The sequence below is a fragment of the Leuciscus leuciscus genome (genome assembly GCF_965113295.1).
Source record: "Leuciscus leuciscus genome assembly, chromosome: 3".
In the NCBI taxonomy this organism is placed as follows: domain Eukaryota; kingdom Metazoa; phylum Chordata; class Actinopteri; order Cypriniformes; family Leuciscidae; genus Leuciscus; species Leuciscus leuciscus.
In genome coordinates this window covers 64,451,669-64,476,103 of record NC_138727.1, presented here as the reverse complement: position 1 = coordinate 64,476,103, position 24,435 = coordinate 64,451,669, and the positions used below count along the sequence as shown (strand labels likewise).

The 24,435-nt window shown below is 41.5% G+C and overlaps 2 protein-coding genes across 5 annotated transcripts in view; both read left to right on the top strand.

Moving 5' to 3' along the window:
• Window positions 1–23,737, top strand: part of LOC309495398 (adhesion G protein-coupled receptor E3-like) — a 56,890-nt gene extending 33,153 nt beyond the window's left edge. Inside the window, exons 13-19 of one of the 4 annotated variants that reach the window (XR_014204654.1) lie at window positions 3,041–3,217; window positions 3,297–3,491; window positions 8,276–8,493; window positions 10,184–10,342; window positions 10,464–10,635; window positions 10,730–15,317; window positions 15,403–21,855. Coding sequence is in view for 2 of the 4 variants with exons in the window: in XM_082165145.1 (XP_082021271.1) it covers window positions 3,041–3,217; window positions 3,297–3,491; window positions 8,276–8,493; window positions 10,184–10,342; window positions 10,464–10,635; window positions 15,228–15,317; window positions 21,916–21,966 (1,062 nt within the window). In the remaining 2 variants the exon portion in view is untranslated. Of the gene's footprint in view, window positions 1–3,040; window positions 3,218–3,296; window positions 3,492–8,275; window positions 8,494–10,183; window positions 10,343–10,463; window positions 15,318–15,402; window positions 21,856–21,915 lie in introns of those variants that run through there. The other 3 variants (XR_014204655.1, XM_082165145.1, XM_082165146.1) reach the window with 3 other exon arrangements.
• LOC309495475 (uncharacterized protein) lies at window positions 62–2,982 on the top strand. The gene is made up of 2 exons (XM_082165288.1): window positions 62–467; window positions 728–2,982. The coding sequence occupies exons 1-2, from the start codon at window positions 165–167 to the stop codon at window positions 920–922; spliced, it is 498 nt and encodes a 165-aa protein (XP_082021414.1). The 5' UTR covers window positions 62–164; the 3' UTR covers window positions 923–2,982.
• Window positions 23,738–24,435: the final 698 nt, after the last annotated feature.

The window sequence follows — 24,435 nt, the reverse complement described above, 5'->3', positions numbered from 1 at the left end:
GTACCCATAAAGATCACCGATATATCATCCGGAACTCATACGACGGACTGTCCTGCAGAGTGATCCACGGCACACAAGCCACGGACAACTTCCAAGTGCGGACTGACGTAAGACAGGGGTGCCTGCTTTTTCCTTTCCTGTTTCTGCTTTCCATAGACTGGGTCATGAGGACATCAACAGCACGGAGAAGGAACGGTATTCAGTGGACCTTATGGAAACAGCTGGCCGACCTCGACTTTGCAGATGACCTGGCACTTCTCTCGCACACCCAGCAACAGATGCAGGAGAAGACCAACACTGTGGCAGAGAACTCCTTACGCATTGGGCTGAACATCCACAAAGGGAAGACCAAGGTCCTCAAGGTCAACGCAGCCGACACAGCACCCATCAAGCTGGAAGACGAAGCGTTGGAGGAGGCGGAGAGTTTCACCTACCTCAGCAGCATCGTTGACAAGCAGGGAGGTACCGATGCAGACGTACAAGTGCGTATCGGCAAGGCAAGAACAGCTTTCCAGCAGCTGAAGAAGGTATGGGACTCCAGTGCCCTAACCATCCACACCAAGATCAGACTCTTCAATACCATCGTGAAGCCAATACTCCTATATGGAGCAGAAACATGGAGAACAACAGCCTCAACCATGAAGAGAATCCAGACACTCATCAACACCTGCCTCTGGCGAATACTACGAATCAGAGGGCCAGTAACAGGGAACTGTGGGAGAGAACCAGACAGCAGCCTGTAGAGAAAGAAATCCTTCAAAGAAGATGGCGCTGGATTGGCCATACCCTCCAGAAACCCGCTAACAGCATCACCAGACAGGCGCTCACCAGGAACCCTCAAGGCAAGAGAAAAAGAGGCCGCCCCCGAAACACCTGGCGACGAGACTTGGAGGCAGAATCCAAGAAAATGGGACTGTCATAGGGACAACTGGAGAAAGTGGCCCAGGACTGGAACTGTTTGAGAGCTCTTGTTGACGGCCTATGTCCCAAACAGGACTAGAGGCAAATGATGATGGTGTGAACAATAGCCTTTAGAATTACTTAAAATACATATATTATAACATATATAATAACAATGAGGCATTTGGTTCAAATAAAGTGTCAAATGCAAGTAATTATATAGTTTTATTTAACAACACTGTTAACCCTCTGGAGTCTGAGCGGTTTTCTGGGCCCTGGGGGTGTTCTGACATGCTCTGACATTTGTGCTTTTTTCAGTTGCTTATAAACATATTAATGGCAAAGGTGTAAATTCACTCTATATAGCACAAACAGGACTACAATAATATGTGAGCCACATGTATGTACATGTTTTCATTTTTGAGAGAATAATGTTTATGCGTGGTTATCGAAAAAACTAAAAATTTAAGTTTTTGAAATAAGGCCACAAAACACATACTAAATATGTGGCAATAAGACTTTTGACTAATGGATGTCGTCGCCTATAGTTTTTTCTTCAAAATTATGTGAAAATAGTCTTGCTTTATCGTTCACATAAAACCATACATTGATTTAAATTGATGTAAAACAGGTTTTGCTTGGAAAGCCAATATGCGAGGGGGGCGTGAACGAGGAGTGGTTTACACCTTAGAATACAATGTCCCACCCACTCTGCATAATTAGCCATTCATTCAGGTGTGACACAGTGACTGAGCCACAATGCAAGGACAAAAGATATATTTAGAAGAAGACTTATATTGACCATTTAAGATTTTGCTTACATCTATCTTGTAAATATGTTTTGCTATTTTATTAAAACGGTTACAATTACAACAATAATTACAATTTCAACAATATTTCAAGTGTACTCTTTCTTTGTAAAAAAAAAAATGATTATAGGCCTACATTTTATCTATGTATTCATTAGTTTGAATATAGCCAACATTGGAACAGCTAACATCTTAGTTGATGACTTTATTTTTGACAAAAATAGTATTTTATATATAGAAATTGCTAAACAAAAGCTTATTTGATGTGGCAGTATATTCTACAGTAAAAACTGTACCCAAATCTACTAAACAAAATGTTGTCTTTCATATTTCGTCTGACTGTAACGTTGTTTTCATGAAATATTAGGGCATATTGTTAATTTGCAGTTTAATACGTTGCTTATACAAATAGCCTACATTTTATTTCAACATTCAGTCGATTTTTACTCATCTCAGTATAGCAATACAGTTTGCTAAAACATCATCATTCATTCACACACGCGATTTAAATTTAAACTGTCTTTGCCAGCTGTGGTAAACAGCGCGCATCTCTGCCGTTTATTCATTCATAAACAGAAACCCACGTGAAGAAATTCACGTGAGAAGGAAAAAACGTACTAGTATTCCTCAGCTCGCTCCTCGATATACCCGCACTTCTGAGGGACATTTTCCATTAGTATTATTCCTCACAGCGCTGCAAGACGGTGTAAACAAGTAATGATCTAAATAAACTTGTGTGTTTTCTCGAGCTGATGGGGGCGTTCACAGGATTGCCTCAGCCATTTGCGTTTGAATAGCGCGCGCTCTCCGTGGGCGTGTCACATTACATCTGAATTAGCTGTAATGAGGTCGACTGGAATCGCTCTCTTTTAATACAGATTTCACAAGATGAGAATATTTGTTTTTTATATAAATTATTTCATTTAAAAGAAGAGAATTCAAGCTTCATGCCTGTGTGTCTGTATGCCTGTTTGACTGAGTATTCGCTGAGTTATTGTTCATTTTCGGACGCGTTTCAGAATGGACTTCACTGGCAGAGAGAAGGCAGAACTCGCTTCGTGTTTATTTTTCTTTATTTGGCAAAAAGCACAACACTTTGTTTTTATTGTGAGTATACACAAAAATAATACACATTTAACAGAATCGATTGATGTATGAAACTCCTATGGAAAATCAAAGTCAACAGAGTATTTATGAGTTTCTTTTACACTGATAAAAAAAAAGCGAGCTGGTATCGCCGGCGATACCGTCGACCTCAGGGGGTTAAAGTACATAATAGGCAGGTGTTCACTTATTCCTCATTTCCTAAACTCTTCTTCTCCCTTCTTCAGGAGAGGGCGGAGTCTCTCGGAGATGGTGTGGTTTATTCCTGTGTGTTCTGGAATGAGACAGAGGGGGCGTGGTCTGGGAAGGGCTGTGAGAAGGTGTGGTCTAATGACACTCATACAATGTGTTCCTACTCTCATCTCAGTAGTTTCGCTCTGCTCATGGCCCTCTACCCTGTCCAGGTACATGTGTGACATATTTCAGATTTGAGACTAAATTATGATGATATTAACATGTCCGTTTGCTCTTCCTTTCCTCCAGGACACGTTTGAGCTGGTGTTGATCACGCGTGTGGGTTTAGTTCTGTCTCTGCTCTGTTTATTTCTCTGTATCCTGACGTTCCGGTTCTGTCGTTCCATCCAAGGGACCCGAAACAGCATTCATCTTCATCTGAGCGTGTCTCTCTTCATCGCAGACCTCGTCTTCCTCTGCGGGATCTCCAGTACTCACAATCAGGTGTGTTCGAATGAGAAAACAAGTGTTGGAGCTGCGGAGTGCGGAGGGTCTGGACACACCACAACATGGTGTACCAGGCCTACCACTATGCCCTCAGAGCGTGCTTCTGCCTGCTTCGCCACCATTGGTGACCCGAGGAGCAGAGACACCCATTGGTAGACCCACCCTTGCTCATGGACAATCTCTTTCTAGGGCTTGTTCGATGTTTCCTTGCCAGTTCTTTGTTTCAGGGTCCCGAACAGGTAGACTCTATTTAAATGATCCCTCTGTCAAACTTTGTGGCAGTGTTGCAGCGTCTGCCCAGTGTTTCTCAGAGGGTTCTGAATATTTTGGAAAAAGGTTACACAATTCAGTTTGCCTCCTGTTCGCCTCATTTCAATGGGGTGTTAGAAACAGCAGTAAATCAAGATCAGTCAAGGTTCCTAAATCAAAAACTGCATCCTCTCTTGGCGAAAGGCTCCATAGAAGTTGTACATCTTCATGTGAGAGAGGCAGTTTTCTTAGCTGGTACTTTATTGTACCCAAAAAAGACTGGAAGCTGCATCCAGTTTTGGATCCACATGACCTTAATTGTACTCTGAGGACATACAGATTCAAGATGCTTACGCTCAAACTCAAATTTTCTCAAATTCAATCCAAGGATTGGTTTGTGACAATAGACCTAATGGACACTTATTTCCAGATGAGATTTGGCCAGAACACAATACATTTCTCATGTTTGTTTTCTGGGGCGAAGCTTACCAGTATTGAGTGCTTCCTTTCAGCCTAGCCTTGACAAACTAGTGCACTGATCCTGTTCTGGCTCTTCTAGGACTCCAGGGAATTCATGTGCTCAATTATATAGATGTATGGTTGATTTATCCCAGTTGAAATAGCTAGCAGCATGACATTGAGATGTTGTGCGGGCTCGTATGAAGTGTTTGGGGCTCAGGTTGAACCTCAAGAAGTTTTTTGCAATCTCCCTCTCAGAGAACCCTTTTTCTATGAGTTGTTAGGGACTCTACAATGATGGAGTCATATTTGTCTCCTGCACGTGTACACTATCTTAACCATGAAGGCATTAGGCTAGACCTGAAGTTGTCAGTTGTTCAGGTTCAAATACAGTTAGGTTTCATGGTGACAGCAGCCAGCGTCATTCCATTGGGTCTGCTGCACATGAGGCCATACCAGTTCTGGCTCAAGGACAAGGGGTTTCATCTTTTTAACCATCCTTCCAGAGTAATAATGGTTATGCACAGAGAACTTTGTATCCTTCAGCTTTGAAAGAGACATTGGTTTCTAAACCAGGGCCCCATCCTCGGGGCGTGTTGTTGTTGCAAGACTCTAACGACAGATGCTTCCCTCAGGGGGCCACCCCGCTCAGGGATTTTGAAACGGAATGGATCTTTCGTGGCACATAAATTGTCTCGAGATAAGGGTGGTATTTCTGGCATTGAAATACTTTCCCGTTCAGTTGATGGGCTATCATGTGTTAGTCTGCAGAGACAACACTACGGTAGTTTCTTACGGTAGTTTGCAAAATCTTTTCCTGACAGGCGCAGCAGATCCTGTTCTGAGCAGAGACTGAATACTGAATTTCCCTCCTTGAGAGCCGTTTATATTCTGGGACATGTAAACCTGGGGGCAGACATCCTGTTGAGGCAGAGTGGAAGTTCTCCAGCCCAACTGGCGCTGGGTCATCTGCGGACCAGTTTCAAGAGAGTGCTGTGTCTCCCGAGATGACGGAGAATCGACGCCAGAGACTCACCGCTACCCTGTGTGGCCACAGGAGAGAACGACTGAAAAGAGAACGACTGAAAAGAAAACTCTCCGCTGATTCCGTTGCACAGGAAGACCTGGACATAAAAAGACAGCTCCTTAACAGACTACAGGCAACAAATGACGACTTGGGGCAGACAATGGGACGGTGGTCATCTACAATGGACCGTCTGAACTCAAATATTGAACTGCTAGTACAGCATATTGTGGGTTCAGGTAGGCCTACCCCTCAGTATATGCCTCCACAGTCACCACACACCATTCACGATAACCCATTTAATTATGGACATATGCCAATAAGAAGGCCACTCCAGGAATACAATTCCCCTGGACATAGCCACCACAGCAGTCCACCTGCAAAGCACAGAGACTACAGACATTTGTAAATGTTATTTTAGTACTGCCAACTTAAAAAGCAGTGCTCTTGTATATAGTTTTGTATTTGCATGGTGTGTTTATTTGGGTGTTGTAGTTAATAATTTGTTATTTGCACAGTATAAATTAGTTTAATAAAGACAATAAAAAAAACGTATTCATGTGTATTTGCTGTCTTTTTCATCTATAAATATCTATATCTCTAGGTATATAGATATATCTACAGATATATTTAGATACAGTACAGGTCAAAAGTTTGGAAACATAACGATTTTTTTTATATTTTTGAAAGAAGTCTCTAATGCTTATCAAGGCTGCGTTTATTGGATCAAAAATACGGAAAAAAACCCAGTAATATTGTGAAATATTATTACAACTTAAAATAATAGTTTTCTATTTGAATATACTTTAAAAAAATAATGTATTTACATTTACATTTAGTCATTTAGCAGACGCTTTTGTCCAAAGCGACTTACAAATTAGGACTAAATTAAGTGAGTCATCGTGAAGAGGCAAAAACAACGCAAGAAGTGCTAAAAATACGAAGTTCAGGCATTATTCAGAGTAAGCGAGAATTTACAGGAAAAGGAATTTTTTAAATTTTTTTTTTATTCCTGTGATGCAAAGCTGAATTTTCAGCATCATTTCTCCAGTCTTCAGAGTCACATGTGACATCCAGTCTATCACATGATCCTTTAGAAATCATTCTAATATTCTGTCATTCCAACTGTGTTGGAAACAGTTCTGCTGCCTAATATATAACGTGCACGCTACCTTTGTTAGTACATCCACGGGGGCCCTCATTTTTGTTGTTGCTCCTTCCAAGTGCGGACGAAGTCTTTCGCTGAGGTTGATAAGTGCCAATCTGGACATTCGAAAGTTTTGGCACCATTCCTCAGGAACCACAACTTCATCGATAAAATGATCCCACCATGCGCTGGTTCTTCCCGGCTTAACCCAAAACCGACGCTCCATGTACGGTCGATACCGCCGCTGCACACGAGAATTGTCAAAGATCGATCGAATAATAGATTGCCTCCGGCGCATGTAGGCAGTTATAGCATTGTAAAATGCAGAATTTACTTGCACAACAGCTGCTAGCAAAGACATCAAAGTCAGTAACACTTGTAATTCGTTATCCATGTTGCAGTCTCTAACGTAACCAACTCCAGCTGTTTTTGTATGTTTTCTTCTGGGGACGGGTCATGTGATGGGTGGCTGACGAATCAGGGAAGGATACGCCATGACCGATGACACCCAATCATAGAGCCGAGAGTGAGCTTCTGCGTCATCGTTTCTAAAGTCCTCCGTTTTGACCCGTCCACACTAAAACGCCCTCCGGAGATTCAAAACGAAAAACGGGTCGTCAGCGTTTCTAAACTTCTCCGTTTTGGGTCTCCGTTTTTGCCGTTTTAGTGTGGACGGGAGGTGCAAACGTAGCAAAAGGTCTCCGTTTTTAAACGAAAACGCAGTAGTGTGGACGGGGCCTAAGGCTCTTGCCAAGGGTCTGTGCTGCAGCAGGATGGTCATCATCACACGTGTTTTTAAAATGTTATAGCTTGGACACTGATTCAACACCAGGGGGCGCATTACAAAAAGATCCTAACTTTAGAATCCCGTCTTATCTGTTTGCTAACCATGGCAATTTCAGTTAGGACCTCATTTAGGACAGAAGCTATTACAAAATGACTTTCTTAAGTGCATAATCTTATCTTAACTGCAGATAGGAAAAGGCTAATACAGAAGCATCCTAACAACCCCAATGGTGTCCTAACTTCAAAATTATTTGAAAGCCAACTATAAAAATCACACAATAATAGCTCTGTCTGAGAATGGCGTCACATGTATTAATGATACAAGAGATGTTTGATGGTGGAAAGACTTTATGAACACCCAAATGATGTGCTGCACTTTGACAACAAAACTCCGACAAATAATTACAGACTTAGGCTTTGCCCTTTCTACCAAGCTTATCAAAACTTTACTTAATGAAAAGCACCCCTTATTTTGTTTCTCCATTCTCCAGTTTTTACGTTTTACTTCATACCAGCTGTTTGCGTGTCGTTGGTTGCCTGGTAACAGACCAGAGAGTTGATTATCGAACTCAATGGAGGGGTTTAAATTTTCTAACTACAGATAAGATGAGATTTTGTAAGATAGGATAAGAACCCTAAATCAACTTAAGATTTGCTTCTGTAATATGAATTTGTGAAAAATCCTAAATTAACTTGTCAGATCTTAACTTAGAAAGAATGTTTCTGTAATACGCCCCCAGGATCTCAGGTTCTTCAGGGATGATCCAGGTTGTACTGCCTTCAGAATTTGCCTGAGCCAAAGTTAACAGTCTAGCATGGTGGTGTGGGTATTATCATTCCCATAGTGTCAACACCATGGCACAGTGTCAAAGTTCCCATCTGAAAGGGAACATCTCAGGTTACATATGTAACGTACTAACGCAATTTCTACAGAACCCCTGTCCTCCCCCCCTTGCCCTTAACTAATTTGGCCCCTGCCCATGCGGAGGTCTTCGCACGCCACTTCAGACACTGGTGTTAGTTAATGGCTAATAACACTGGCTTATTTAACACAAAATGTAAAATGGTTATTGTAATCAAACAGGAGCTGATCTGACATGTCTGTTTGTCTCTCAGGTAGCGTGTGCGATTGTGGCGGCACTGCTTCATTTCTTCTTCTTGTCTGCGTTCTGCTGGATGCTGCTGGAGGGGGTTCAGCTCTACCGGATGGTTGTGCTGGTGTTTCACACCACAGTAAAACATCTCTACATGTATGCGGTGGGATACGGAGTCCCTCTCGTCATCGTCATTATCTCTGCCATCGCCTTCCCAAAGGGATACGGCACCCAAAGACAGTGAGTTTCTGCAACCAGTGCTGTTCATCTGTAGAATTATGTGTGTGTGTCTCTATGTACATGTATATGCACATGCATAATTATTAGACGATATTTTCGAAAGTCGATATTCTGATCATATATTTTTTTCCAGGCACATTTTACCTATTCCAAACTACATTAGTCTTAATACAATTCTTACTATGTTTATTAGTCCATAATAAATTGCATAAAATGTTTACAAATGTTCTTTTTAACTGAAAATTCACATGTAAACCCCCACACGGCACAGATCCTCAAGAAACATTTAACAATAAAAAGAGACAGACAGGAACAAGAAGAATTTATTTTTATTTTTAGAAAATGTTTATTGCACGTCTAGATATACAACTATTAGACAACATACAGTCAATAACACTAATGTATTTGTTGTAATATACTGAGCCGGGAAGCAGTCAGGTGACAAAATAACAAACTACTCGAACCCGAAGATGAACCAATCACTTCTGTTACCGGTACAGTCTGCATTGCCTAAGAATTGTTCTTTATTGAAAGTCCATTTTGCCAGTGGTGAAGAACCCCTTTAAGATTGATGTGGTTTGGAATTGGTAAAATATGTTACATGATCAGAATATTGACTAATAATTATGCACATGCACTATATAATATATAGTTAAAGACCCCATGAATCAAAATGTGAATTTTTTCTCTCAACTTTTTGGTCTATATGCTAGTGCACTGTTTAAATGTTTTGACAATTATGAACACTTATATTTATCTTTTCCTTTGGGAAATGGACCAAACGTATTGATTACTCATCTTAAATGCAAACAAATCATTTAAATCAAGGTTCATGGCTGTGATGTAAACTAAAGTCTTTTGAAAAATGTCTCCAACTTCCTGTCTGAATAGCAAATACATTGCCCATAAAGATAATCATTTAATAGGTTAAATAATACTCTGGATAAAAAGGTCATTCTGAACCAGAACTAAATTTGAGCTTGAGTCAAAATGCAAGAGATTAAAGGGTAACTCTCGCCAAAATGCAACCTAGGCTCTTTTTGTTAATCTACCTGAGGCAAACCTTCATTTAAAAGCATAATTAGAATGGAAACGTCACTTTTAAGTTTGACCGTATTTTCGTTTTTGGTTAAAATGCCTTGTGAGTGGGGCACTTTTATGATAGCATCAAGTTGTTCAAAATCAGTCTTTTTAGTAAACTCTTTGTACACAAACAATGTTGTCAATGCTTGAGTTCATGTGTAGAGCCCCTGGTGATACTTCCAGCAAAGTTTCATGTTGTGTCGAACCTTCTTAGTGTTTTAAAAATAGTGATTTTTGATGCTATCATAAAAGTGCCCCATTCACTCCCATTCACAAGGCATTCAACCTAAAATGAAAATACAGTCAAACTTAAAACTGGTGTTTCAATTCTAATTATGCTTTTAAACGAAAGTTTGCCTCGAGTAGATTAACAAAAAGACCCTAGGTTGCATTTTGGCGAGAGTTACCCTTTAATATTTGGTATCAACAACCACCTGATCTCCAATAGTTCAGAAGAATTCTCCTTCAGCTACTTCATGGTCAACATCAACACATCAGATCATTCACGAGTCTATGATTAATTTTCAAAGGGAATTGGAAAGGGCAAGAGGGATGAATTATTTTGTGTGTCTGTGTTTGTAACCATGTGACTGATTTATCATTCCAGCTGTTGGCTCTCTCTTGATCGTTATTTTATCTTGAGTTTTTTCGCACCCGTCTGCATCATCGTCATCCTCAACTGTTTTTTCTTCATCATCACTGTGTGGAAACTGGCAAAAAAATTCTCCAGTCTCAATCCAGACCTCTCCAAACTCAAACAGATCAGGTGTGTGTGTGTGTATTATTTTACTATCATTCATATCCTATTATAGTTTTTGTGTCCGTCTTTAATTTTGTTTTATCTCAGTAGTTCTGATGAATTATATTGGGTGTGTGTTTCTCTGTAGGAGTTTTACGGTGACCGCAGTGGCTCAGTTGTGTGTTCTGGGCGGGACGTGGGTCTTTGGCTTCTTCCTCTTCCAGGAGAACGGGACTGAAGTCATGTTGTACCTCTTCACCATCCTCAACAGCCTCCAGGGGGCGCTAATCTTCATCATGCACTGCCTGCTGTCCAAACCGGTACTTACACACACCATAACAGCAGAAAACACATGATGAATTGGCTTCAACACACTGAAGGTTTGGTAACAGTGGTTTGTTTTGTATCTCGCAGGATTTCAGTGATTTGAAGTGACAGTTCACCCCCCCCCCCCAATAAAAGGATGCAAACGGATCACAAAATGCAATTCATGCCATATATACCAAGGGTTCTGAAGTAGTGGTTGACCGATATATCCCCAAGGACCAATATATGGCATTTTTAAGTGATTGGCATTGACCAATATTTTTCTGATTGACTTTGAGCTTTTATTTTGACATCGATGGTACTTTTATTTTGACAGCGCTAAGAACACCAGCGTCTGAGCGCAGTTTTAAGCGTAATCTTTAAATCCTTGATTTAAAACTATGCTGCGCTATTACCAAATGGCCACTACATCATATTCATGTCATATCCTCTGTGTACTGTATGTAAAATTAGCGTTACCTGCTCTTTATTTATGGAAAGTATGATATGATTCCCAGTGTGCAAATCACTTATCACATTACTGGGTGAACTGCTAGTTACAGTGTTTATTTAATCAGAAAATCCATATCAGTCGACCACTATGGTCGACTGATAAGCAATTGGGTTGGCCAGAAACGTCTCGGTTACCAATGTAACCCTCGTTCCCTGAAGGAGGGAACAGAGACTAGGAGGGATAACACCTAGTGAGCCCGATCACTCTGATTACTCTTAAAATCAAGCCAACAAGCTTTGGCAGGTGCGTAATCAACGCCCCGCCTTACCCTGCGGGTATAAACACGGAAGTGGATGCACCTACCAGTTGTTTTTCGCTGAGGGGGGGAGACACAACCAGTCAATGACGGCAGAGGTGACTCTGCCGAAGGAAGATACAAGCTTACCGTAGGAAGCATGCCGTAGAGAAATACACATATGGGATCACCGTAGGGATCACAACGTATGGGCCCCACCTAACACAAGTTTCACAAGCATACAAGTGATAGGACTAGTATCAGACACACGCCACGTCTACTACCAACAGGGGGCTCGGAGGAACTCAATAGGGTTCCGTAGAACTCACCAGAGTAAATTTATGCACTTCAAGGAGGGGAATGGCGTAGCAAGCCGACACTAAACTCAGGCTAAGTGAGGCTGACTTCAGTGAAGGAGCCTACTAAGCCGTGAGTTCAATACACATTAGTGTAATGTCGCCCAACCCCTAACACAATATCTGTTCAGCGAGGCACCAATGTCGACGCTTAGGAAAGAGCACACGCTCCAGATGGAGAGACTCTTAACCCAAGTGGACACGGTGCACCTTGGACTTCCACCAAGATGATGGCCACACATTCCCACGTTGGCCAACCATCGCACAGGGAACCGCCCTCCTTTCTGCTGGTCCCCAAACAGACAAGTAGTTAGTCCGGTACCGAGACTTTGCGTTCTGTTCTACCACCGCAGAGCGAGAGAAGCAGAGAAAAGTCAAGGCTGGGTCTGCTTCCTCCGAGGCAGCGCTCGCAGGCTCACTATCTATTCCCATTACAGGAGAGATAGGAGCCTTGGCATATATCCAGGCCAGGGTTCCCTGCAGGAGTAGCCCTGGCCCGAATCCAGGCACACTTCGTCAACTGAAATGATGCAAGTTCCCACCTTCTGAGGAGTAAAACACAATAGGAGAACTGTTACTAAAAACAGGTTTTTAACTCACTACCTGACTACTCAGGGGACCGCTCCGAGTGCATGGCACTGGAGAAGTCTCAGAGAAGGTAAGAGCTATGCAAGAAGGATGACCCCTTGCATTGCTCAGGAACCAGACGATCAAATTGTACCCCCCTCAGAAGCCGCACCGTGATGTGCCCATGAGAACATCGTCACCCAGAAAGGTGGAGCGGAAGCCGCACCCCACAATTCTAGTGCAGGAGGGAAGTGACAAAATGACTGGACATCTCAGGGGTTCTTATTTCTAAGAACGCCAAAGAACCGGTTCTACTTCGGATCACAAGCAGGCCTCCAGTATGGAGGGGTCTCAAGCAGAAGTATTAGTATCCATAGCTCTTTCAGAGGTAGATACTGAACCACCACAACCAAGCTGCCGTTTAGGGCTCAGTGCGGGTGCCATCGATGCCCATCTCTGAGAGACTCAGAGGAAGTCAGAAGGCTCTCGAGGAATAAGTCTAGTTGGGCCGGAACGGGGCAACTGAAGACTGTTCCATTCTGACATAGCACGCTGACGTGCAAGAAAACTCACCGGGGAACGCCCTTAGCGTGAACCCTGGCGTCAGTTCGTTCTGATACACTATCCCCAGTGAGTAGCAAAAAGATAGGGGAATACCCAAAGCAGCACGGATGACCCAGTGCAGCCCAGAGAATCCTCCCTACTGATACCTAGGGGGATGGGGTTTCCACTCTCTTATGGCGTTTGCTATCATGAGGCCCTGAGGCGGCATGATTGAGCAGGCCAGAGTTCTACTGTGGAGAAGCGTACCCAGCTTCAGCCCCATCGGAGGTAGTGGCAGGCGAGTTTGAACCAGCAAGGAAGCCCTTGAATTATCCTCGCTGAAACTCTAGGCGAAAAGACGCCAATGTAGTCTGACACGCCCAACTTAACTGACTACATGCCTGTTATACATGGCCCCTGCGCTCATGTCCCCAGTTCTGGTCTAGAGTCACTGACTCGAAAACCAAGACCTGTACACGGCTAAGGGTTTGGTAGCACACCACATGAGTGCGCTACTCTGCCACGGCCACTAGCGAATCTGGTCATAAAGTCAATGTTGAAGCGGTCAACACATGGAGGAAACCATCCAGGATGGCTGCGTCTCACACATGCCCCGGGAGCCTCTGAAATTAATCAGTGGGACCCTTTTTTACCCCAACACTGAGCCGACATGTCCCCTGAGGAACATGTAAACGAAGTTCACCTCCAGACTAAGAAAGGTACCTCTCTGTTTAGGAAAGGAATCCCTCTCAGTTGACCTGTGAACCCCACTGGCTATGCAGCACTCGTAGGGTAAGGACCGGTACCGAGACCTCCACCCCAGACGCCAGGCACGGGATGACCCATGTCTCGTGGAAGAGTGCAGCCCAAAGTACTGATCCAGCAGGTCCTTCGTTGCAACCACTGAAGGACCACAGTTTTACCTCCTGTGTGAAAACTGAACGGGGGCTTTTTATCTTCCAAAAAAAGGCCCGAACAGTAAACACAGATCCCAATGAACTCAATGTAACCCAAGTATTACAGAAACGGATCCCATAGAGATCCGTTTCCATATCGGCTGGAGGAATGGCCTCACCGCGACCCTCACCAGTGGGAAGCGATGACCACGCTCGTCACGGTACTACCTGCACACATAGTGACACAGGCAGCACCGGACCGAACGGGTGCCAGACGAACTGAATCGCCTTAGCCGAGTCAAAAATACACGAACCAATCGAGACGGTCAGGAACACTTTTCAGTGCTACAACTGACCACCCCAAAAGGCTCAGCGTACCAGACCTACTCAGAATGAGGCAACGGTTCGGAGGCAGAGACCTAGCTTCAGAGGTGGCCAAAGACCAGGTCTGCCTCCTTAGTTAGCAGCAGAGTGCGTGAGAAGGCATGAGCAGGTCCTCGAACGTATTACTGCTAACTAATGAAGCTGAGTCTCTAGCATAAGGAAAAAAGCTGAAACAGCCAGGAAAACCTCACGGCGCTACACCAACAGAATTCCAGATACCATCAACCACAACTTCGGTTAACAGAGACTCTACTCGGAAGGCCCGTAGGCGGCCCGAGACTGAATCATGTGTACATGTAAGTGCACTTCCCAGGGGGCGCTCTAGAACGGGGCAAAGGCACGGGGACTACACTTCCGCGTTTAACGGAAGCGAGTCTCGATCTTAGCACCGAGATGATCATATCCCCGCAATGAGGACATGAATCATCCACAAGAGCCGCTTCAGCGTGCTGAATGCCCAGGCACGTGACACAGCTCTCGTGGCCGTCAGAGGACGACAGAGACCGACCGCACCCAGAAACGCACGGATGAAATGGCATCTTGAAAAAGACACACAAATCACAACCGTGTTTGCTCTTTTAGAAATGGGACCCGTCACCAGTGCCGGAGCACACAGGGGAACAACCGCGGCAACACTCGAAAGTGAAGCACTCACTACTTCCGCCCTCAACCGCGTCAACAAAACACTCTTACTAAGAAGAAAATGCTGTGGAAACAGCTGAAGAGAGCTTCTGTAGCTCGCGACCACCGCTGCAACTGCTGTAAACACCGACACCAGGAGAGTCTTCCAGAAGAACACCGACACACTCGTTGTATAGTCGCTCGATCAGAGACCATCAGAATGAACCGATCAGCTCCGAAAGCGAAAGACAACTGGTAGGTGCATCCACTTCCGTGTTTATACCCGCAGGGTAAGGCGGGGCGTTGATTACGCACCTGCCAAAGCTTGTTGGCTTGATTTTAAGAGTAATCAGAGTAATCGGGCTCACTAGGCGTTATCCCATACAGTCGGTACGATCGACTGAGTTGAACGTTACCCGACTGAAAGGGAACTGTAATTTATTATTTAGTCAAACATCATTTGCTTTAGCTGTTGTGTCGCCCCCTTCAGGTCAGGACGGAGTATTACAATCTGTTTGGCCGAATTTGTCCACATAAGAAGAAAGTAGAATGCCGTGTCAGCCAGTCCAACAGCAGTCAGGTACAGTACACTAGTGAGTGTGTTTGAGTGTTTTAATGCTGTGTTTGTGGCTTCAGCTTCTTCATTCTTCCTTTGACTTTCACAGAAACCTCTGCGGAGCGACGGCAGCACAGCAGAGTCACAGATATAAAGTGCTTACAAACTCCTGAACACAAGGCACTCGAACACTTTCTGTAAAAGACTTTCACAAAGCATTCACAAAGGGTTGTTGTCATCTGATGAATATTGCAGATGTGGGTTTATCATAGATAGATAGATAGATAGATAGATAGATAGATAGCACTTTATTGTCCGTGTACACGGAAATTTGTATTGCAATACAAGCTCATATAGTGCATGTGCCAACGAGAAAAAAAGAGACAAAAAAGAGAAAATATATCCAATGCAACTGCAATAACTTTATTATCTTTAATCTTTTACTTTACTATGTCTATTATATTTCACAATATTATTTCATATTTCACTCCTAATAGTCTTTTTATAAATGCATTCTATTTACCACTATATCTATGCATTATATCTATTCAATGATATACTTTAAAATATGTTAGCAGAGTAATTTACGCAGACAACAGGGAATACTGTTTCACATCAACCAGTTTCGTTCAGACTGGCGCACTTTTATTTAAACAGAAACGTGCATTCAGTCACTGATTAGGTCACATGACATACACTCTGCAATATGATTGCCTGGTTCAAAGAAAAAATAAATAAAAGGTAAACAAATCAAATATAAATGAGAGCACAATATTTATAAATCTCAACACCCCCACTTGCTCTCACATTTCTATTTCATCATTTCCAGTTCATCATCTCAATACAAGTACAAAATTCATACACCAAACATAAATGAGTTAAATTTCATTAACTTGAGCTTTGTTGCTGGTTTTGTTAGCACATCTGCAACCATTTCACCAGTTGGACAGTATTCCAGACTAATTCTGCCCTCCTTTATCACAGATCTCACAAAATTATATTTAATGTCCACATGTTTACACCTCTGTCTATACACAGGATTTTTTGCTAAAGCAATGGCACCCTGATTGTCCTCATACACTCTCGATTCATATTTCTGACCATCAATGTTTTCTAACAATTGCTGTAGAAATAAACACTCATGTACAGTCGCAGCTAAAGCCATATACTCTGCTTCACAAGTCGACAGTGCAACAGTAGGCTGTCTTTTGGTCTTCCATGAGACCAGTGGACCATTTTTGTTTAGGCTAACACAGTAACCTGTAGTACTCCGTCTATCAGTTACATCAGCTGCCCAATTCGCGTCGCTGTATGCATGAATCAAGTTCTGTGGTTCTGTGGAATCTGTTCTGTGGTTGGTCTAGTAAAATACTGTGAGAGTTTGCTCACTACAAAACTTAGGTCTGGTCTGCCAGGTAGATTAAGCTACCTACTACCTCCCTGTATTTTCTAACATCATTCATTTCCTCAGCATCATCAGTGTAGTTTAGTTTCTGTTCACATGGAGTTACTCTGGACTTACAATTTTGTATGTCAAATCTCTCAAGTATTTTCTTAATATACTTATGTTGTGACATTTTAACACAATCAAAATCTTGCTCAAAATCAATACCAAGGAAATGTGTTAATTTTCCCAAGTCCTTCATTTTAAATTTTGCACTGAGGGTCTCTTTTACATGATTAAGCACATACATATTGTTGGCTGCAATAATCAAGTCATCAACCCATATGATTATAAAAACTTTCTCAGTTTCTGTAACCTTCGTGTAAACACAATGGTCAGCTGGGTTTTGAACAAACTTCATTTCACAAAGATACTCATGCAACATTCGGTTCCAGTTCCTGCCCGACTGTTTAAGTCCATACAGTGATTTTTTCAATTTATACACCAGTTTTGTATTACCTTGAGATTTTATCTCGTAACCCTCTGGCTGTTTCATATAAATGTCACACTCTATTGGCGCATGTAAATATACAGTCGTCACATCCATTTGATGAACAATCAAATTTTCCTGTACTGCCTTCTGTATCAACACTCTGATGCTTGTCATACTGGCTGTTGGAGAAAAAGTCTCATCATAGTTCACACCTCTCTCTTGACTGTAACCTTTGGCAACATATCGTCCTTTGTATTTGTCTGTTCCATCACTATTTTTCTTAATAGCGTAGACCCATTTACCCCCCACTAATTCTTTACCTTGAGGTAGACTGGTCAGGGTAAAAGTTACACTTTCCTTTAATGACTTCATGTCTTCATTCATAGCCTTAACCCATTCATCTGCATTCACTGATGTTACTGCTTCTTTGTATGTTTGGGGTACATTACATACAAGTCTGTAACAATAATCAATGTCAGCTTCGTCACCATCAAAACCACAAACATGAGAATTCTGCAGATTAATTTCAGGACCTTCTCTTTTCGATTCTCTACGATTATTCCCAACCCCAAAATCGTCACAATCATCATCAATCGGTATCTCGTCCGCCTCAGTACTCATTCTGGGTAAAAACTCAACTAGTCTGTGCTTCTGTATTTTCCTGCTATCAGGATAGTAGATCATGTATGCTGGACTATTCTTGTCATATCCCACAAAAATGCCCTTCTCACATCTCGAGTTCAGCTTACTTTTATCATGTTGATAAGCGTAACACGAAATACCAAACTTCTGCATTCTAGAAATGTTCGGTTGCCTGCCTGTTAACATGAAGTAAGCTGTCTGTTTAGTTCGGTTATTAAAACATCTATTTCTCACTACAGCAGCTGTCTGGACTGCATAGGTCCACAATGTTTTTGGTAACCCACTTTCTATTAACATGCACCTAGCCATGTCAAATAAGGTTCTCCAATTTCGTTCGGCAGTGCCATTTTGGTGTGGAGAGTATGGTGCAGAGGTCTCATGTTTAATACCATTTCTACTCAATAATGCCTGGTACTCCCTTCCTGTGAACTCTGTCCCATTATCAGACCTAATGCATTTAACTCTCCCATATGGAGCCATATCAGCAAGGAATTTCTCTGTGGCGGTTGTTGTGTCACTCTTGTTTCTCAAAAAGTATACAAAAATAGCACTAGAATAATCATCTGTGAAAGATAATGCATATTTATGTCCGTCTTTGGACATTGGGTCTATAGGTCCTGCTAGATCAGTGTGTACCATTTCTAGAGCTGCTTTGGCTCTCACATCAGGCTCTCTGTTTCTAGTCTCAATAAACTTGCCTTGTAATCAAATCTCACATGGTGGGGTAGGTTTGTCTGCTCTATTCTCAATTTGCATACCGTCTACAACATTCTCGAGCTTAATTACATCCCCATAGTTGCAATGACCTAATATTTCATGCCATGTCTGCAAGTCATAACATTTTCTACATTGGTCATCACACTCGTTGTCTATTGTGTGCAAATAGTACAGTTTATTGTGCACGTGTATGGGGAATTCAGTACCGTCTTTATGTAGCAGAACGTTCTTCCCTTCTCTGAAGATCACGGTTGCTCCGTTCGAGGTGGCTGCCTTCACAGAGAAGATGTCCTGTGGATATGTTGGGATGTACAGCGCGTTCCTTAGTGTTGTCTTGAAACGTCGTCCAGTGCTGTCCACCAAACATACTGCTGCGTCTCCTCTGTTCTTAGCGACTCCGTTGCACCTCATGCCGTCAGCCAATTCCACACAGTGTGTGTCAGCCTGGAAGCTGTTGTCAAACCACTGGAACTTTGCGATGTCTGTGATGATGTGTGAAGTTGCACCTGCATCCACCATTAGGCCCCTTCTCTCATCCTCATGCCTCCACATCTCAGCGTCGCTTGCCCGAAAAACATATTCCTTGTCACCCGGCTCCTCGGACACTTTTCTTGCGTTATCCCGCTGCTTTCTCCGTCTGCAGGTTGCATCGCAGTGAGTGGTATTTTTGCATTGACTGCACCACTGTTTACGCTGGCATGTCCTTGCTTTATGGCCTTTTGTGCCACACCGGTAACAGACAATGTCAGCACTTGCAGTCGCACAGTCAGCAAAAGTAAATTTCGTTCCAAGCTGTGCTCTTGCTTTCATTACGTTGTCCCCGGAAGCAGTTGTCCGCATATTTTCGATATCCTCATAACTTCGAAGTCTTGTCTTAAATTCGGCAAAAGTCATTTTAACATCACTCTGAGTAAGTCAAGTCAAGTCAAGTTTATTTGTATAGCGCTTTTCACAATACAGATTGTATCAAAGCAGCTTCACAGTATTAAATTAAAATAATACAACAAAGTTTGTTTCAAGAGGAATTTATTGATTGATAAAATTAAATTAAATATCCCCAAAATATCCCCAACTGAGCAAGCCAAAGGCAACAGTGGCAAGGAACCGAAAAACTCCATCAAGTGACCTAATGGTGTCCTAAAACTCCATCAGGTGACCTAATGGAGAAAAAAAAACCTTGGGAGAACCCAGGCTCAGTCGGGGGCCAGTTCTCCTCTGGCATTTATGAGCTAGAGGCCGGATTGTAGTAACATGGATAGTAAATGGCTTAAATGTCCCTGGAAGTCCTTTCAAAACCATTGCTGTCAAAAGTTCGTCACTCAGATTCTCACCTGCATTTCTCAAAGCAGTGATTGTAGTCTCAGCTCTGATGACATATTCCGTAACACTCTCACTCGGCAATTTTTGCAGTGAAGTTAGCTCTGTGTACAAGCTTATTACCCGGGGCTTCCCTTTGCCAGCATAATATCCACGTAAAATCTCCAGCACCGCACGTCCGTCATCTGCTGCTTCTCTCATGACTAGCGACAGGCTTTTGTCATCCAGGAACTGTATCAGCTCAGCATAGGCTTCGGCGTTTTTCGTCTCGTCTTCCTCATCTTCGACAGAAGGCTCATTCAAAATAGTCTCTTTCAGTCCTTGCAAACAAAGGTGACCCAAAAATTTCGTCTCCCATAACTCATAATTCTTCTCATCTCCGTCAAAGACAAGCCTTGACCAGCAGCTCGTTGATACCGCTGCTTTTGTCTTTCTGCTCATGTTTGTAGCCTCATATCTCTTCTCCCACAAACTTAAACTCAGGTACACGCAGTTTTCGTTGCGACTTTTACCCAGCGACTTAACACCCGTATTCTGGGCCCATAACCTGTTAGCAGAGTAATTTACGCAGACAACAGGGAATACTGTTTCACATCAACCAGTTTCGTTCAGACTGGCGCACTTTTATTTAAACAGAAACATGTGCATTCATTCAGTCACTGATTAGGTCACATGACATACACTCTGCAATATGATTGCCTGGCTCAAAGAAAAAATAAATAAAAGGTAAACAAATCAAATATAAATGAGAGCACAATATTTATAAATCTCAACAAAATATGAAACCAAAACCACCAATAGGTGGCAGCAAAGCGTTGTCTTAACCAAGCGGCAACCTCCCTGTCTCTCTCTTGAAACCAACACGGAAGTGAATTAAACGGCAATTCATCGACTGACCGCTTGAGACCGGCTGCAGAAGTGAGTCAAATCTGCATCTCCCCCATGTTAAAATACCCAACTTTACAGCAGAAAAAAACATGTTTACAGCCTGGTGCAAAAAGTGGCTTTGGTCTATAAAGCTAATTTTGCCCTTCATGACGACTGTGAGGGGGTGAATTTTTTTTATAACTCATGCGTTTAAATTATATTAAGCCTTACATTTCTGCATAATTAAGGGTGTCCACTTTTGAGTGACAGGTGGATTCCCGCTGCTGTGGTCATTAGTCATCATTAGCTGTTTGTCTGCTGTCTGTTAGCCGTCACGTTACCTCAGCTCATTGTCTGACTGTAAAAGTAAATAAATTCGGGAGTGACGCGCTGCCAAGATGGCGACGGTCGGCCACGCCCACTTTAGGCTTCAAAAGGTCTTCAGAAACCTTTTTACAGTCTATGTCAGAAACCTACAGGTGACGTCACGCACACTACGCCCATATGTTTTTACAGTCTATGGTCTTAACAAGTGAGTCATTGAATCATTCACTCAGAAGGTTCGTTTAAACGTTTGGTATATTCAGGTCTTTTCGTTGTCTTTTCTTTGCAAGTGGAAAGTCTTACATTTAAGATCATGCAAAAGGCAGCTTCTTTAAAATGCTAAATGTTTTATTGAGGGAGATCTTGGTTTGATTATGAAGGTGAAACTGTAGCTGGGTTTTAAACCGTAGAGAGGGTTCATTTATGACAGCTTTACTATAGATATTTAATCAGAGACTGTGGAATATATATATATATATATACAGTATATGTATTTTTTATAATGCAAGTTATGTTGTCTGTTTGTGTACTAATATTTACAGAAAATGTATTAAAATATATATTTTTTTCCAAATCATTTTGTCCTGTTATTATGCTGATAATTTTACTGAGAAACAGTAGTCCTGATTTTTAGTGCATCTTAATCTTATTTCTAACCTGTCGTTTCTCTTGTTTCTGCCTCCATTGAATGTAAAGACTGTAACGACCAACGGTTACCCTGAGTGAGATGTCTGTTATATTATATTATATTATATTATATTATATTATATTATGTAAGATAAGATTTAGAGCTGAGGTCATGTGTGAAAGGACAAATCATCTAATTTGTCTCGTCAACTTATTACACTGTGTGCGCTGTGTTATGTCTCCCCCTTCAGGTCAGAGGGAGTATTGCGAACAGCAAAATCTGTGCACGTGAGAAGAAATGACCACAACAACCAGTCCAGTATCAGTCAGGTAAATTAACAATCGGTAAAACAAAAAGGTCTTAGTAAATAGAAGTGGTGAAAAGTGAATTAACCTTCTAAGTGTCTCATATCTGTTACACATTTTAGGCATATTAAACTATTATGAAATCAAACAAATTGTGAAATAGCGATTCAGTTCATTCACTAAAATGACTTTGCGTACATGATCCTGATCTCACTGACGTTTTTATACCTTAATGAGAACGTGATCAAAACGTTGTTAGAACATATTTAGCTGTGAGCTGAGACAGCCCTCATTTGGCAGTGTTAATTTTGACAGCAAATTTTGATTTAGTCATATTTTAGTCATCTGAATTGTTTTAGTTTTAGTCGACGAAATACAATAAGATTTTAGTCGACTAAATCTACAGTAGATTTAGTCGACTAAAATATAATGGGTTTCAATTTAAATGCATTTATTTAGAATTTCTCTAAAATTTCCAAACCCATATACTCTCGGAGAAAACATATATTAACCTGCTAATATGAATGATTTTAAAGTTTGAACGTGCAATACAGATACAGATTTAACTACTGTAACTTTAAAAATATCTTAAAATTAAATAAAACCACTTTTCCTAAAGTAGAAGACAGTCTTTTTTTCAATGAATGATATATGAATTCTTTATAACTACTTGCATACATCATTCTCTATTCTTTCAAGCAGACATATTTATTTGTATGAATTAAATATAATTAATCCTTATTAAAGCTATTAACGATGCTTTTCTCTTTTGTTGCTTGATCAATATTAAGGACACAGACCGCATTAGGTTTATTACCCACTGTCACTTTAAGACATCGGATCATGTCCATGACATGCGGATCCAATGCACTGATGCACATAGATACACTCACAACTGTTTAAGACATAACCAACATAGTTTACGTGAATACTCTCCAAAACGGACATTTAGACATAATATTTGTGTGTATTTGTCCATTCAGACACGAAAGAAAGCTCAATTCTGTACTCGCGCGCTGTATATAGGCTAGGTGTCTATGTGAATGGCTGCACGCTTCGGGTCGGGTGTGTGCGCACAGAAAACCGTACCGAATATAGCTCTTTTTTTTTGCGTCGTCACTCTTATTCAGATCTTCATGTCTGCTCTAGGCTACTCATTCTCCCAGACGTTTACCGTTAACGTTTTATGAGACATGCAGCGCATGCCAACTCGTGTGCCGCTGGGTAGATCACGTTACAATACAATTGTGCGCATCTACCACAAATACAGGACATCAGACTGGATCGCTTCCCAAATCGTCACTATCTAACATTTTCGTCTAGTTTTATTCGTTGACGAAAATGTCAATAGATTTTCGTCATAGTTTTTGTCATTCAAAACTAGTTTTTATTTAGTTATCGTCTCGTTTTCGTCTGTGAAAAAATGTCGTTGACGAAAATAACACTGGTCAGAGGGTTGAGTTGTGACAGGACCCCAAAACAGCCAGTCTAGACACGCAGAACCCAGAGAACCGGCAGACCCGTGATTGACACCAATGAGAGCGGAGCTCGGGAACGTGGAGGCGGGGCTTCCAAGCTTAGGAACAGGTAGGGTAACTGTTGGTCATTACAGTCTTTATATTCAATGGAGGCAGAAACAAGAGAAACAAGAGAAATTAGAAATAAGATTAAGATGCACTAAAAATCAGGACTACTGTTTCTCAGTAAAATTATCAGCATAATAACAGGACAAAATGATTTGGAAAAAATATATATTTTAATACATTTTCTGGAAATATTAGTACACAAACAGACAACATAACTTGCATTATAATATATATATATATATATATATATATAATCAGAGACTGTGGATATATATATATATATATATATATATATATATATATATATATATATATATATATATATATATATATCCACAGTCTCTGATTAAATATCTATAGTAAAGCTGTCATAAATTAACTCTCTCTACTCTCTCTACTGTTTCACCTTCATAATCAAACCAAGATCTCCCTCAATAAAACATTTATCATTTTAAAGAAGCTGCCTTTTGCATGATCTTGAATGTAAGACTTTCCACTTGCAAAGAAAAGACAAAAACAAACTAAATATTATGTTCAAATAATGGTGTGATCAGTTTTATCTGTTCTTACATTATGGACACGGCCTTTGTTGTGTTTTTCGTAACAGAAAAGGCCTCCGCTTGCACTCGAGAAAGTGCAACTCGCTCATCAACTGCTTTGTGCCTGAATAAACCTAACGTTTAAACAAACCCTCTGAGTGAATGATTCAATGACTCACTTGTTAAGACAACGCTTTGCTGCCACCTATTGGTGGTTTTGGTTTCATATTTTATAGTATATTATTGAATAAATATAATGCGTAGATATAGTGGTAAATAGAATGCATTTATAAATAGACTATTAGGAGTGAAATATGAAATAATATTGTTAAATATAACA